Source organism: Scatophagus argus, chromosome 12 (assembly GCF_020382885.2).
Source record: "Scatophagus argus isolate fScaArg1 chromosome 12, fScaArg1.pri, whole genome shotgun sequence".
Taxonomy (NCBI): Eukaryota; Metazoa; Chordata; class Actinopteri; family Scatophagidae; genus Scatophagus; species Scatophagus argus.
The window spans coordinates 17,913,322-17,930,885 of NC_058504.1; the positions used below are offsets into that span (position 1 = coordinate 17,913,322).

Consider the following 17,564-nt stretch of genomic DNA (forward strand, 5'->3'; position numbering starts at 1 on the left):
TTAGTGGCTGGGTTTGTAGATGGAGCAGATGCTGGAGCTGATATTCCCTGATCCTGCAGCGAGCCGAGATAAGAGCAGATTTATGCCAGAGTGAGGGAGCATGGGAGTAATTGCTGAGGCTTTGATGATGCGGCTGAGAGCACTCTTGTACCCTCGGCTGCTTACTAACAAGGACATTCTCAGATTTAGGAGTTTGTCTCCCTGGGTTTAAAGTGTGTGTGTGTGTGTTTTAGTGTATATCTTTAGTTGCTAAAGGTGTGTGCAACAGTGTGTGCTCGGGTGCAGTACTTTATGTTTGCTCTGTATGCAGGCATGCACACAAGTTAGCTGTGATTATTCTAGCATCTTTGCTTTGAAGGCGTGTCACAATTACAGCATTATGTGTGTGGGCATGACACACTATAGACCTCCTCCGGGATTTTTATGGCCTTTCCATTTATAGCTGGACAGAATCACGCTCAGCTGAAAACATATGACATAATCAGAACGACAGATAACATTTTATCTGCAGATAGGGTTGTCTCAGTGTGAATATGGTACAAATTGTAAGCACATTTTCCCAGAAACACATGACAGCAGTGGCTCGATGTGAAATAAAGACGCATTCAGAGGATGTTTCTCTCCCCGGCACAGTCATTATGAGGATTGGGTCTGCATTCAGTTCTGTTCTTCTGTACTACCTCTTAAAATATAAATACATGATCAAAGCTGCAGCGGCCTACGCTGTTACACTGCACCTGCCGGGAGAAAAAAGGAAACACTGATGAGGTTGTTGGGACTACTTTATTCTGTGGTCTGATTAGAGGAGGATTCTTATGGCTCTTCAGCTGGGCATTAAAGAGGGATAAATCATCTGCTCAGTGTCCCTGGGTGATGATGTCACTGAGGACATGTCACTGACACCAGCCAGCAACAATGACATGTTGATCCCAGGGGCTTTGGAGTTTGACCTGACTCTTGACTGATACAAGTGGGCTGAGATAGGACAGATACCTTTGTGACACGTGCAAACATACACACACACGATCACACACATGCCAATGCACACAATATGCACACAAATCTTATCTTTCTGCCTGCCCTGGCCATCACCCCGGGTCTTCCTGTTTTTCTCAGGGGCCCAGAAAGATTCCAACTCTCTGCAACAGTCAGTCATGAGACATGTGAGGCTATTAGCTCTGCTGAGAGACACTTTGAGGAGTAACTACTGTAGATGATGATAAGTGGAAGATCATTAGGAGCCCTGAGCCAGAGCCAAATAGAATTAGATGACGCACACCACAAGATCATAACACAGGCCAAAATCAGTAAGGACACTGGGATCGAATTAGATGCTAAATCCCTCTGTATAATTTAGCAACAATAATTTCTTCAACACGTCAGCTCTGTGGGCTCCTTGTTTCAGTTCCAATCCCGCCAAAGAGAGCCAGCGCTCAGTTCAGAAGGAGAGAGCAATGAGTCAGACCCTCTGCTCCAATTATATCTGCATCCTGCAGTCCGCTCTTTCAAGCAAACACACACGCATCGTCGCATAAGACAGAACCACACACAGGCAGAAAGACACACTTTGAAATCCACACTGTACACATAGCAGCCAAGACATGTGTGTATCAGTCAGAAAATAGCAGACTGGAAAACAGAGTCACACATGCCATGAGTACACGCATATACACACACACAGACATACACACCACTTGAACAGGAGGTTGTTGACCATCACACAGCCAAGGGACTGTGAAGAGAGGGTGGTGGTAATGGTGATGGGGTGCTCACAGCTCACAGAGGTCGCTTTGAAGTTTCTATTCAGGTCTTTGTCCCATTCAGACTGCTGGCAGTAGACATCTCTACTAGAGGCCTGGCCCCTCCCATCTTCACACCGTTCCCTCTCTCTCTCTCACACACACACACACACACACACACACACACACTCACACACTCAAAAAGAAAAGAAGGCACGTCCGCAGGTCCTGTCCATCACACAGGCCTTAATTAGAGTGGATTCGAATGCACCCTTTTGTACCCTTCTCACTCTCCCCTCTTTCTTTAACCCCCACCCTCACTCATTTCACTCTCTTTCACCAGTTCTCTTTCACCCTCCCTTTTTTTCCTCATTCTTCCCTCTCTCCCCTAACCCTTTTTCACTTTTGTTGCCCTCCTTTTCTTGGCAGGGAGTGAGGCACCTCTTCAGACATTTTCTTCTCAATGCCATGAGCCCCCTTCTATCCTCCTCTTCTGTCGGTGCCCCCACCTCCACCCAGTCTGGAAGCTGAGTGTGACCTAATGTTTGACAGACAAGTAGCCTTGGAGAAAAGACTCATCTATCAGAGGCTTGTAATTCTATTAGAATGGACAGGACAACCCCCTAGGCCAGCATTTGGCATATTCTCTTCATCAATTTAGCTCTTCTCTAAACCCTCTGGGCCACAAGCCTACAAAATCCAGTTTATGCTAACAAATAATCACAGCAAGTTAATAACATGTGTGTGTCTGTGTGTGCGTCTGTCCTAACTTTCTGCCTACTTTTTCATCTGGAACTGTTGTGCGTCAAGCTCTTTGATATGAAGCATCAAAGAACAATTTCTCTTTTCAAATTCTAATCTCATCGGAGAAGCTAAAAAGGTATAATGCAGGGAACCGTGGAGACCTGAGAAAGGTGGATCACAACCAGCTACTAATCAGTATTGTTATCAAGATTCCAAGATGTTTACATGTAGACAAAGGTGGTTACATGAAACGACTGTTGTCACGGCTTGTTATTAGACCTAATTACTGCTATGAGAAGAGAAGAGAGAGAAGAGAAGAGAAGAGAAGAGAAGAGAAGAGAAGAGAAGAGGTTTTGCTCATATCTCGTGTTGGCATGTTAAATTGAGGAGGACGTGTTTAGTGCAGATTATTTGTCTGTAATCAGTGCTTTCCTGTCAGTCATGACGGCTGAGATGAGTAAAGGCGGGGAGGTAGAGTAAGGCAAGAGGAGAAGAGTGAGGGCAGGAAGATGTCTGGTCGGCAATCAAGCGTACCACAAACAGGAAATGTAAGTCTGCGGATGCCCCAGCTGTTGTATTTGGCCTCACTCCTGTTACAGTTAAATCAAAGCAGCATGAACAGCTCATGCAACAACTTTCAAGTGTCAGCCTCCGAAAATAGTCCGTTTACATTAACAGAGTTTTCCCACTGTTTCGGTTGTCTCAATGTTTGGAGTGAGACCATGTTGTTTTCGTTTATGCCCTGGTGTTTCCTTTGGTGAACACTTTGCTGTGCGTGAGATGGACAGGAAGCATGCTTGTAAGTGCTCGTGTATGTCTGTGTTTGTGAGGATGTGTTGTCTCAGTGGTTAATGGCTATTCAATATTGATTACAGATGGAACGTCCGAGTCACATGTTCCTCATCCTCTCCAAATAATGAGGGTTAACCACTTGACCCCGTGCATGCCAAAGGGGCTCCGTTCATACCTGGAACCGAAGCCCTGACTGGAACCACATCTCCCACAGCTCCATCGAGGCCCTGGCCCTCTGGTCTCCAGCCTGGCCCTGTACATCATGGCTGTGTCATGGAGCCACACCAGAGGGAAATGTGTAAGACTTCATTAAGGGCAGATTAAAAGCAAAATGAGGCCATTTTAAGTGTGATTTGTTTTCAGTGTGAGGTTGCTGAGCTGAGCACAGGCCAGAAGCGCCTTCATCCCAGAAGGATGATGTCATGGTTTCAGTGTTTGCTAAGTGTAAATATCAGATTGGGAAGGAACTCTGTCCTTGGTAGCAGGGTTCATCTTGGAGTTTAAGAGAGAGGAAAACAAAAGCTTCAGAGTATGACTGACTGTTCTCCATTTTAGAGCTGAAACAAAACATTGGATGGTGAAAGGAACATTAATCTGCATTTATTTTGATAATTCATTCATCTTTTTAGTCATTTATCAAGCAAAACCTCTAGACATTCTCCTGTTTCAGCCCCATAAATGAGAATATTTCCTGCTTCTCTCTGTTTTATGTCATTGTAAGCTGTTTATTTTTGGTCGATCTGTCTGTCCAGCATTTTGGCCCAGGCTAAATTATATCAGCTGCTGAATGGATTCCCATTAAATTTTGTACAAACATTCATGGTCCCCAGAGGATGAATTATAAATCATATCACCATATTGGATATCTATCTGCTTTTCCTCTAGTGCCACGGGCAGGTCGCAGTTTTCACTTATTTTGTGAAATAACTCAACATCTGACGCACTGAATAGATCGGTACACCTTTCACACAGTTATTCATGGTTCCCAGTCTATGAATCCTGATGCCTGATGCCTACAGTGATCCCCTCACTTTTGCTATTGTGCCACTGTGATGTCAACATTTGTAGTTTCAAGAGAAATGTCTCAACAACTATTGTACAGATTGCCATGAAATTTTTGATCCCTTGACATTTCTTGTAGCATCATCCACTCAATTTTTTTTATTCATCCATTACTTCTGATTATGACTGAACTCCTGTTAAGCTAATCACATTTAGCCTCTAAATAAGTTGGTGAACATGATAAACGAGTCATAGTCTTCTGAGGTTTTGAATTTTGGTCTGACAAAATGCGAAGCTTGAAATGTTGGTCTAAGCTTTGGGAAATTGCACTTGGCAGTTTTCACCTTTTTCTGACATGTGCAGATTAATCAATAAAGAAAAAAGAATAATCAATTTTGAAAAAAATCTTTGGTTGCAGCCTGACTCTGTTTAAAAGGTCCTGAAGAGAGTGTGTGTATGAGCGTTTGTGGTATCAAAGTACATTCAGGCTATTTATAGAAGCACTAATCACAGCCACCTATACACATTAACATGATGACCTCATTCCTTGAAAATGCCACTATTTCATAGGTGGGAATCAAATTGCTTTCCATGGTGTGTGTGAATGAACATGAAAGCTACACTCAATATACCTCTTTGTCCCTACAACATTGTACTACATTGTGTGTCACGTTGCATAAAGCTTTTGTGTTTATGTAAATGCAGGAAATCTAATATCTGTTACATATCGTCCATAATCCTCTTGTGCTTTATGTGATGACATGTGGTTCTGCTGCCACATGTGCTGTTTTAAAAGATTAGTTCTCATTGCTTGCCAAGGAAAATGTCTGTATTATAATGTATTTGTGTTTCTGACTCTGCTGGTTCCAGGCTGTGGTTGGGTCACAGTCTTGAAACAACAGAATGGTATGTCCACCATCACCATCCTGGAGCCACATTCCTATTGGACACCCACCTTTGGCTGCAGCTGTGGCATTTGTCAAAACTGTACACAGGAGGTGTCTTATTGGCTCGCGGAAGATCAGGTATCTGTCTGTGACCATGTCACTGGCCACTGAGGTATCAGGTATCCCAGACATCCTGGCCATCAGACGGGACATGCCAGTTTTGTGGCAACTGGCCTGTGTTTGTTGTCACTATGACAACACTTTGATGGTCTGTAGGCAGGCCCCTGAGGATGCAGCCATGGCAAAACTCCAGCAACACTTGTAGTATAAGGAATAACTTTATGACCTTGCAGATTTTTCCCCTTGTCCATACACTTCAGAAGCATAGGTGCCTTAGAGGCAGAAAACCCCGTTCTGATTCAGCCACTGCGCTCCAAATTATGTGGCCATTGTTGTCACTGGCTCACGCACACACACAATTATGAAACACATACAATACACTCGATATAAATACACATAATTAGAGTGCATATTCATTCGGGTGTGAAGCTGATGTTGAACTTTTACAAAGATTTATGGGCTGTCACGGCACAACAGGATGTAATAAAAAATAATTTCAGGAACCATGAGACATGTCTTTAAATGTCTGTTATCGTTCCCTTCCAATTATACCGAATTCCCCTCCTGTATCGATTTCATCACAGCCATTAGGGGGCAGTATTGATTGAATAAATGCACCAAAATTAAGGGACACACACCACTACCGCCACCTCTCTCTCTCTAACAACACACACACACGCACACAAAGGGGGCACAGACATGGACATGATCAATTATGTGTCAAGCATTTCTTCCTCAATGAATGAATGGCCCAGTGACTATAGGCTACCGACCGTCTATTGTCTGTTGACACTGGAGACTAAGTTCTCATGCAGTTCATTATCCCAAAAGGGACAACTAGAAAGAGATCCAAGAGATCCAAAGAGACCATTAATCATCATTCCTTTCAAAGAAGAAAACAGAAAGGACCAAAATAACAGATACTGTAATCCTATACAGTATATTATAAAGGAGTTTTGCAGAAAGAAATTACATATATTTAGAGAGGTTTATCATGATATTACAGAGAAATTATAGCCCAGTTATAAAGAGAAAATATTACAAATTTTCTAATCCAGCACACCACAGACATAATTATAATAAGATTTTTATAGGCCTTTATTATAGAAATATTACAACATAAATGTTTAGTGTCGGATCCGCAGTAACAAGCGGGTCCTGGACCTAAAAAAGGGCCAAACTTTTCTCTCCTGTAAGCACTTTTACGCACGCTCCAATAGTTTATCACGCTCGTTTTCCTCACCAAAGCTTTCAGTATGAAGAATAACTTCAAAGTCCATTTCAATTTGGGTCGATAGCTCGGGCCGAGTTGGTGGTGGTGATGGGGGGGTCAACCCAATAACAGACGCCCCCCCTTCCCCAGTTCACGATCCACCCCTCCACGTCCCCATAAATGCCTTAGCTTCCTGCTTCCAAGTTCGGACAGAGCGCTGTGATTGGCCGCGGCTCGCACTGTGGGCTGTTCCCCCTGCGCTCTGCTCAGCTCGTGTTACAGTTGAGCCCGAGCTGCCTCACTCATCGGAGCTCAGAGTCGTACGCGATTTTTTTCTAAAAAACATATACCGGCATGGAATTGCTGGCAAGCGGATTTCGAACCTGCGAGCGAGCTGGTGAGCAGCTCTAATCCTCACGAGATACTTTTGGTGTCCGAGCAGCGACAAACAAGGCGTACAGTAGATTTACGCGCTGGCCACGCATTATGCCCGAGTTGGACTAGAGACTATCCTGCTGGAGCGCAACACGCACGCGGAACGGCGCTGAGAGCCGGGAGGGATATTTACAATAGAAACTCAATTCATTTGCAAAGAAGAATAGCTGGGGGAGGAGGAGTGAAAGATAACACTGGAATGAAGTGGACCTCGGGATTCCCAGCGTGCTGCGGAGTTGTGACTGATGGATGAATGTGGTCATCTGTAGGCTATATACAGCGACAGGTACAGGCACCGTCAGGGGAGCGTTGACAAAGACACGGCGCAGCGCTTCATCGGCATCCGCATCGCCAGATTGTGTCTCCAGAAACTGTGCAATTGCTTAAAACTGCTCAGTCGCACATCAGATTGTATCGCTGAGTTGTCTCTACTGAGTAATTAGGTCGCGAGGGGCTGTTTTTGTCTCAGCTACAGGTCAACCAGGACACTCGGGGGCTGCTTTCCTCCCAGATCCTATCGAGAACCAGGGGCTTCTTCTCAGGTCCGGCGGACAGTTCAGTCAAGGACACGGGGGCCTGGAGCAGATTTTAAGAAGTCGGACAGAAGGACATGTATCTGATATCGACCTCACATGCTCCCGACTGATCGTAGCTCACCTTCCCACCGAGCGAACCACAGATAGAGGCTGCCAGGCGCACCGTCCGACGCTCTGAGTTATCGGCTCACTGTCTCTACGTTTATCAGAATGGCGGGACTCGGCTGTTGGAAGTATTATCTCTGGATCTTTATTTTAATGTGCAGGTCGGCGTTACCTTCAGCAAAATCTCTGGAGACTATAATTTGGAGCTCACAGAATTCCAAGTAAGTCTCGTATTTCATTCGTATAAGCATACCAGACTCATTGGGTGTGTGCGTAATGGAGGACTAAGATTACTGGAAAAGTTGCCATTGTGTGCAAGCTGAGTTAAATGTTCTGTTAAATGTAGTAATTATCTGAAAAAGAACATAATTTATTTAAGCCTCGTTTTAATTGTCATTCCTGCACGCAGAGTTTTGTGTTGATTTATTTCTCAGTGGGGAATTTCCCAATTTCCCAACACCAAAGAAACACAGTAGGTACGGCTTATACAATACACAGTAGGCCTCACTTAAAACACAATAATAGACGGTTAATTGCAGCAATTTATGGCAACATTACATGCACCTTTTTATTACCAGACTGAGTCTCCTTGGACTCTTCAATCAAGGCTATCTCAAAGTTGAGATAGTTAAGAGTTTGTCCACTTCTTCCTTTCGGTTTCTTGTAATTGATGTAATTAACTGAGTAGAAAATGAAGAAGAATTGTCGGGGAGAGGAGGCCAGATGTATCAAGATCTAGTCCAGTTGAGATTTTTTTCTTGCCTCAGTTCGTCTCAGGAGCCCTGTGCATGAGGTTGGCTTCTGAGGACCACAGTGCGTCCCACACCTCCTCTGTTTGAATTTAGTTTGCCCACAAAAATGTATGACAAGATACTTTTAGATTTCAGAGAAATAAATGCTTGAATTAAATTCAATTTCCCTTAATTGTCCTGGCTTGCATCCAGCTCAATTTCACCACATCAAACTGGGGAAAAGTTTCTCAAAAGCAAGCAGCTGAAGACATTTTTTTTCTTCTTCTGAAAATTTATATTACTCCCATCAAAACAAGTAAAGTGAGCCCAGACTGCTGATAATAAAATATGCTCTGGTAACAATTATCACCCACTCAGACTCGACTCCTACATTCGCATGGTGTTGGACAGCAAGCACAAAGGGGGAAATAAATATAAAGTGGGGGGGGGGAGCCCCTGTCCTGTATTTATGTGTGGTTGGAGTTGAGGAGTTGACCTTCATTTGAGCTCACTGCACTGAGGGGAAATGGAGAGTAGCTCGACCAGCTTATAACTAGAACTTAGTCATTCAAGTGAATCCGTGATTTATCCCCCAAATGTCAGATGTCATAAGAGCTCGTTGTGGAGTCAGTGACTATGAATATTGCTGCCATGTTCATTGGAGTGTGTGTAGCTATGTGTGTGTGTGTGGCCTGGTCCTAATGGCAAGACTATGGCCCATCAGTTTTTATTTGACTACGGCTGCAGAGGTAGTGGAACAATGAGCGTCATCAGATAGAGATATCACACACATACACACACATTGCGCATGCACAAAAAAACCCACACCTTGTGTCAGTCATGGGAAGACCAATAAAAAAATTGTGTGTGTGTGTGTGTGTGTGTGTGTGTGTGGGGGGGGGGTGTTTATTGATTGATGATGTCACCTGGAGGGAATGTCTTAGAAGGTTGCCACACTGGTTTAGGGATTGGAAGATCATTTCTCCATCTGTTTCTTCACTCTGCTCCTTGTAAAATCCCCATGCTGGCTGACAATTTCATAAAGTTCACAGTGGAACAATAATGCACTAGGCAAAGTGTTCTCTCAACCTAATTATCCGGCTCCTCTGCGCTTAGAAAACAATAGACAATTATCTTGCTGTGTGCAGGCTTTGCAATAACAAAAGACAAACCTGTTTTTCTTCTGAAATGTATCAGTCAGCAGCGGCGTGAGATTGGCAATAAGAAGGGAGTACTTGTACAGCAATCAGCATCTGTCTTCACTGTTTGTTGTTTTAAACTCCATCTCTCTGTCTTAGCCTGTATTACTCCAGAGTGATAACAGAGGGAGAGAGGCCTATAGAAATGTACAGTACGCTATCTGGTGACTTATCTAGATTTACGATGTCTTACTTCCTGTTCCCACTTTGGGGAGCATTGCTGCCTCAGCTAATAAATTAATGTGGCCCTCCGTGTGCATGCGGTACCACATACACACAAAATATAACAATACCAGTGCTTCCCTGCAGGCCATGAGTTATGAGGCAAAGTATGGGAAACCAGCAGGTTTGGGCCACTGTGGGGTGTATGTCTGTGTGTGTGTGTTTTCTGTCTTTATGTATGTGTGTGGAGGTTTGGGCCCTCTGAGCGCTCCTGTTTTTATGGATTTCCATGTGAGGATGCTATCAGTCCCGCCCCTGCGTTATCAATAACTGGGGTATACTTAATTGATTTCCCCCGGCATGCTAGAACAGGCAACATACATCATCACTGTAGCGCCGTCTGGAGAGAAAAAGAAGCAACATCCCCGAGTTTTAGTTTTGCTTTGGGATGTACCAGACCTTTTTGATATTTAATTTGAGGGTGGATGAGTGATATGGCGAGGGGCAGCGTGTGGGGGATTGGGTTGAGAAGCAGCCGTGCAGAAGAAGGCTGGATGTGTCACCGTCCCCGGTCGGTAAAGAACCGTCTAACATTTGATCAGAGCAAATCGGATTATCTCTCATTTAGCTGAGTGGGATTACACCAGAAAATGTCACTTTGTTATGACCGATCACGTCCCATCGCTTTGGCTGAAGCTGGAGCAGCAATGCACAGGCATACTACATGCACACACACACACACACACACACACACACTTACAGTGTGCTCAGGAATGCTGCAGCAATGCCAATTTAATGATAATCTGACAAGGTTGCTATGAGTGGCTCCCGCACGTCCTCTAACCCTCCTTCGCTAATATTTACCTCATGACCTGTAGCTATCACAGCCTGTCTGCAGCAGCTCAGGAGACAAACAAGACGATGGGAAAGAGACGGAAAACACACTTGCACACCTCTGAAAACACACGGCGTAGAAACAGCCACGGGCCGGCCAGTAGTCTGCTGCACTGATTTGGAACTGCTCGTATTTTGATGAGTCTTGGAAGCAGTTTGCCGACATTTTTTGGCCTGTGTGTTGATTTTGAAGCTGGCAAAAGAGCACAAAGAAGTGAGAGAGAGAGAGAGGCGTTTGTGTTGCTAAGAGTCAGCGAAAACCTCTGTTGCTCTGGGTCTTTACTTACTCATCTTATTTTGCTGTCCACTGACCTCAGTTGCTTGGCTTACACTTTAACAGTTGGCTGGTTTGGTTTATAGCGTGCTTGCATGGTTTAAAGGTTCATTGAGTTTGATGATTAAGCTGGATTTGATTACCACTGTGATATTTAATGATATTTAGTCAACATGTTTATTTTTTTCCCCAAAACAGATAAACAAAAGTGTATGTAAATTTTTTTAGGATAAATAAAAACAGCTCTTTTAGATAATGAGTTGCCAGGTTTGTTGTTAAATCCGTTTTCAAAGTAACATTATTCTATTTGGTTGCTCTTAGTAGAACAGAGGCACAGAAGGCCTAATTAAAGTCCAAGTTTTGTTTTCATAATTACCTTTTTCCCGATATGATAATGGGGAAAGAAATTGTTTTCCCTATAAGGTAATTAGGAAAAAACAAACGTTTGCCTCATGTTTTCAGAAACAGATGTTATCAAAGCAAAATGTTTTAAAGGTTTATTCTGGAACAACGAGAAACCTTTGACTCCCGCAAAGTGGTGTTCAGAAAAGATTTACTGAGCTGACATTTAAATATAACGAGGATTCCAGCAGGAGGTTAAAAAAACAACCAGCAACTGCAGAGCTTGAAACTGCCGCAACCTGTTGAACGAGAGCCGGAGGAAACTCCAGGACTAGACCAGAGACAGGATTTGGTTCCTTGCGAGGAGTCCGGTGAACGCTCCCCTCTGCTGCTCGCTGCAGTGTGGGTCACTGCTGAGAGGGTCAGAGGCCTGTTTTTGTTTCTTCCCTGCCCTGTGTCCTGCTGCTTGCCCCCTCTACCCCTTGCGATACACACCTCGCTCTCCTTGCCTCGCGGAGTCCCCCATTTCTCCTCCCCCTCCCTTCGACTCTGATCGTGTTTCCCTCTGATAAAGATCTCATTACACACAGAGAGGACTTAGAGCCTGAGCCCCACTCAGAGAGAAAGAGAGAGGGCCAACCAATAAGAAATACTTTCGGAAAGCAACTGGCCCATGGTGCTGTAAAGACACCTTGTGTCTCTGTACAAGGACAGCTGCATTTGTTTTTATGTGTGCGTGCACTTCTGTGTCGACATGTCTGTTGTTTCAGCGGTGTGTAACGACAGATTCTTCATTTGGTTATCTACATGAGGCACCTGGGCTCAGAAAGGGCTTGCAGCGCTTTAGGTTATTTCACGGGGAAAAAAATTTCCAGTTTTTCCATCATGGTTTTTCTCCACATGGACTCACTTTATCCGACGGTGGTTTGGCTGCCACATCACTGAAAACTGATCATTCTGCTTTTTGTGTCTTACTGATGCATTCATTTCTTTATATTCAAGCAGCGGTGCACATTAAACCCGGTTTTGTTCCCCAACATTGAGACGAGTAGCATTTGCAACTAATTTTTAGTTCTTTTTCATGAGCGTGTACGAGTCCCCAACTGGTCCTCACGACTGAGAGTTGAAGCTGATTTTCTTTTAAGACGTATTACAGGGACTGATTCACAACTGGGATAACAACTGAATTCAACAATCACTTCAAAAGACTAGTCAGCTGATCAGTTAGCTGATATCACAATATAATACACAATAAAATATCACAATACCGGGATATTGTGATATTTTACATTTCGTAAAAACTCAGCTGAGAAACTGTTTATTGCTAGAGTAACAAGACAGGAATGTCTGAGTGGTTTATCCAGGGAATTAAAAATCTTACATATCAAGACACTTCATAACATTCATGCAACAATCCTGTTTACACAACCTAATACACCCAGAAACAAATACCAAATAAACTAACATTTGACACAGTTTTATTGTCTCATGATGGTGTCATGTTGTCCACACCTACTACGTTATAAAACAAAAAGCCTGAGAATTTCTGTTTTCTGTATATATATTTATATTAATAATAAAATAACTTCTTTGCGTTTTTGTTGAGTCATTGTTGCTCAGCTTGGACATTTTTCTCCATTTTTCAACACTTAACCAACAAAGTAATTATTGGTTGCAGCCCCAGAACAGACAATGGATATACTGTATTTCTCTCGCTCTCACATAGGCGTGACAGAAATGGGCTTAGTCTGTGGTGAGTCACAGAAAACTTTGACAGACCTGTTGAAACTTTGTGTTACTCACCATAATTGTTTTGGTAATAAAAGCACATTGATTTAAGAATATGATGGCCAAAATAAACACAGCAGTGTACTAGGTATTTGAACTTTATCTGGTGAGGTAATTTCTAGTCCAGTTATTTTACACAATAAATTTCAAATTGAAGTTCTCTTTACTCAAGTTATCAGGCCATGCTACGGTTAAAGGACGCCAAGTCTCATATTAAAGGCACAAGTCTCAAGCTTATGGAAGTGAATGAATGCTTGAGACTGCATGTCAGTCTGCCATTGTTTTTTGTTCGGCCACAGTGGAGCATTAAGGAAGTGTTAGAAGCGTGCCAGTGTGCCCCTGTGAAAGTGTTGAGGGCCGAGCGGTGGACAAGTGTGGAGTGGCTGAACAGTGGCAGCCTTACAGGCAGTTAGCGACCCGGCTTCATTAGACAGAGGCCTGGTTGGCAGCATCCAGGAAGTTCCCATCAGCTCCAGCTCTGCCAAGCAGAGGCACAAGCGCTGGTGCTGGAAAGCTTCCCTTAAGATTTCTTCTTGCCGTCTCGCTTGCACTTCAATTGAATAAGGTGAAAATAGAGGGATACAGAGTTACAGGAAGTAGGGAAAAAAGTTGGGCAAAAGCAGGGAAAAGTCTGTGTTTTGTTTGCCATCTTAGCTCTTTTACATAAGAGCAGTTGAAAATAAGGGGATTAAACAGGAGAGGAAAGGAAGCTGATGTAGAGCATTGAAACGCGGCCCTGAGCTCAACCGCACATCCTTTCAGTCCAGCGTAGAGCTCCCAGATTACTTCCATGTGTCAGTGCGAGGGAGAAAGAGAGGGAAAAAGAAGAAAGGGGGACAGGGAGAGAGAAGTTGAGCAATTGAAAAGCATTGGTGGAGATCAGCGGCAGTGTTGGACAGTGGAACGGATCTGTGTGACAGCCATCTCTAAAACCATTACCCCTGCAGCTCCGACTCGGGAACTCGTAACCTCCTCCTCTGGACTGACCTCATAGACTTTCTCAGAGAACCCTTCTGTGCCGTGGAGGCAGACCTCATCAGACGCCAGGCCCAAACAGCAGGCAGGCAACTTTAACAGCCAGCTGCAAGGCAGGTTCTTTAAGACGTCGTCAGTTGTCACCGGCATACAGTCAGCGAGGGATCTATTTTCCCCCGTTTGTGGCACTCAAAAGACTTTTGTGGGGAGGGTTGAATTTAGTGTGCCAAGTCTTTGGGGAAGGAGATGAAGGATCAAACTGACAAAAATGGGTGGGATAGAACCAGTGGTGCATGTTTATTAACAAATAAAAATGTTCTGGTTTTGCTGAAAATTTGAGGTCGTTAAATTATGTGCAGACAGTTTTTTCTTTAATTTCTTGAGTGCTAAAGAATAAGTTCCAAAAAATTATTTAAAAAAGTTTTAATACTTTTCTGAAGCTTTCAACTGCATCTTCTGCTAAAAGTGTAAAAGAAAAAAACAATTAACTCAAGGTTCATTTACCAGCTTTACTGCTAGTTTTTACAAACTTTTTTTCTGTATAGATTTCAACCACATGTACAGAATTACAAAAATAAACACAACAAAACATCTTAGCTCAAGGGACACGTGCTAGTTTTTTCTGCAACTTATAGCCACATCTGTAAAATAAAAAACAGCATAGTAGACTCCCCCACACTATTCAAGATAAATAAATAAGTAAATAAGGAATACTTGTGCTTTTACTTGCTTTACCTGGAGCTTTCAACTGCATCTCAGCACTGCAGTGTTATTTTCTTTTCACTCATAATATAATATAATATAATATAATATAATATAATATAATATAATATAATATAATATAATATAATATAATATAATATAATATAATATATAAATTGGACACTCTTAAATCATTTACCTGTGGCTCCTGAAGTGGATCCAAAGAGAGCTTTACTTTGGTCACAGATATAAGTAGAGACTGTATGAAGCATGACCATACCCAACCAGCTCTGAACATATCATTAATGATCATCATGGAGCTCTTTGTTCACTGTTATGAGTACACTAATGGAGTGACAGTGTAATTGAATAGAGTAGTAGGATAATAGAATGATATGATGATAAAGTAATGAAATAGTGTGGTAGCAGCCCCCTTTTCCCAAGGGATACCCCCAGTAAGTGTGTCAGCGTGGCAGATGGGCGGTCTGAAACAACCCCCCCCCCCATGTTAATTATAAAGCATCATAATCCATCTATGGCATACAGAGGCAGGACATGGAGACTATTAGGGGAAGCATGGAAATGGCACAGTGTATAATCCTCAGGACTTTACCACTATTAGGCTCCCCAGGCATCGACCAAAAACCACTCATTTCTCCAGTAATCTTGTTTCAACAGTCCCATTCTTGCGATGTGTATGTGTGTCTGTGTGTGTGTGTGTCCCAAATTTTCAGATGCTAACTGGAAGTTTGATTATCTTTGATCCCCCCCCCCCACCCCCACACACACTTTATCTTTTTCTTTCCCACCATGCCCACAGGCAAGACAAACAGCCCAAAAAAACTCCAAGTTGTGTGTGTGTGTTCGAGTGTCTGTAGAGTCTGTATGCCTCCGTTAACCCATTCTGCCAAGTCTTGGCTCAGCCTTTTCTAAGCAAACTCCCAGCATGATCCCGGTCCCCCTTGTGCTGGTGAGAGGAGTTGGAAGAAAAGGCCTATGGGACTCCTGCTGCTCCCAGGCCCAGTCCCGGCCCCTCCACCCACGAGGGCCGGGCCTGGGATTTGCTGCGCGCCGGGGCTCTGTGTGGCAGCTGTGACTGACGCTTCAATCGCCTCTCCCTGGGACACCCCAGCTCAACCCTGCATTCCCTTTCACACCTCGGAAACGGGGGGAAAAAGACAATTACACACATATTCAGCAACCTCCTTCTCCCAGTCTTTCCACAATCGTGCATCTCTGATATATTGCCATTTACCAGATCCATGAAAGCATTTCTAAAGTTTCTGTGTTTTGTAAATAAGCCCTCCTTTTAAACAACTTCCAAATTAGTTTAGCTGTCTGGACAGCTTGTTTATTATGTATTTAAAGTTGGTCTTGTTTATTTAATTTTTTTCCAAGTTTTCCTCTCCCTGAGTAAACAGAATAGCTCAGACATTTCCTTTGCTCTCCCCTTGATATTTAGAAAAATCTAAGTAATGGAAAAAGATTTTAGCCTAAAAGTGGAGTTAATGCTATCATGTATGGATTGTCAGTAAATCGAGTTTGTCTCTGGACTATTGAGCACAGTCTCGTAAGCCAGCGGGATTTAAGTCTCTTAATCAAATTATTTTGATTGCTGACTTGATTGATGGAGTCAGATGTGGAGCGTTTTCCATGAGTTTTTGTCTGACTAATTCTTCTTCCAATAGAGGCATACCAGACAGATACAATAGGAACCTGCAATCAATCACAACTGCAACCCCGAGCATTTTGTTTTGAGAGAAATGTGCCTGCCATCAGGTCCGAGTTCCACAAGCCATCCAGACAACGTAAAACCAACAATGACATCAGATAGTAGAGCACTCTAAAGTCTAATCTTCCCATAATGCCATGCTAAACCCCACAGAGACCCACGGCAGGGAGAAAGGCTTTTTTAATGCCCCAGCGCTGCTCCTCCTCCCATGGCCTCTGGCTCTCTGTGAGTGTATGTGTGTGCGCAAGTGTGTGTGTGTGTGTCCATGCATGTTGGGAAGAGAAAAAGAATTCAAGAGTGAATGGAGATGTCACTGTCAGACTCTGGCCTCCACATGAATTCGGCCATATTGGCAGCTTGTGTGTGTGTGTTGAGTGAGAAAGCCCGCCGGGGGTCTGCCGTTTCCCCTCCACGCCGACTTCTTGCGGCCGTGATTGGAGCGCAGCAGGACATAGGTCTATATTTCATCCTATTCATACGAGGGAGGTCGTTTCATCTCCCACACACATGTTTCCCATCAGATCTGTGTTTATTCTCCCCCATGATGTGCTTTGCCATGGAAGCCTCTCATCTCTCCGATATTGGAAATAGGAGTGAAGGTCTGCTAAAACAAACACGATGTCCTGAAACCTCTCCTCTCTTTTCATTATGAGCTATGCGAAGAATAAGACTGCAGGCAATCGCGCTGACTTGATTTAATGAGTAACCGTGGTAGTTTGTCCTCTTATGGCTCTTGTCATGTTATATTTCATACTGTGATTTTAACTTGCAAATCTTAATGTGTGGCGCTCTTTGCGCACTTTGCTGTCTCATCTTCCATTTTCCCTTGCACTGAAAACTTTGACAACTTTTAGTTATTCTCCTCATCTGTCTCTCAAGTCCCCCGCTGCGAAACATGACAGCCTGAACCTCCACCACATCACTCCTCTCCTCTCCTCTCCTGTCTGCAAGATGAAAGCTTTTCTTTGCAGACAAACCTCTGTGAGTCCTTTTTGTGCGGCAGGCCCAGGCCCGTGTTGCTGCTTTTAGTAGCTCTGTTTGCTGCATTTTCTGATTTATTTATACATTTCTGATTGTAGCACCTCGTGCATGTCAAGAATCTCAAAGTTGAAAACCTTGCATGTGCATTATGCGGGCTGAGTCAAATTCTTATTTGAAATATACATGAACGCATGAATATATTTATTGTCCA

The 17,564-nt window shown here is 43.5% G+C and overlaps 1 protein-coding gene across 1 annotated transcript in view; it reads left to right on the forward strand.

Moving 5' to 3' along the window:
- Positions 1–6,752: 6,752 nt before the first annotated feature.
- Positions 6,753–17,564, forward strand: part of efnb1 (ephrin-B1) — a 57,386-nt gene continuing 46,574 nt past the window's right edge. Inside the window, exon 1 of the mRNA XM_046405614.1 lies at positions 6,753–7,794. Within this exon, the coding sequence (XP_046261570.1) occupies positions 7,679–7,794 (116 nt within the window). The 5' untranslated portion in view covers positions 6,753–7,678. The remainder of the gene's footprint in view (positions 7,795–17,564) is intronic.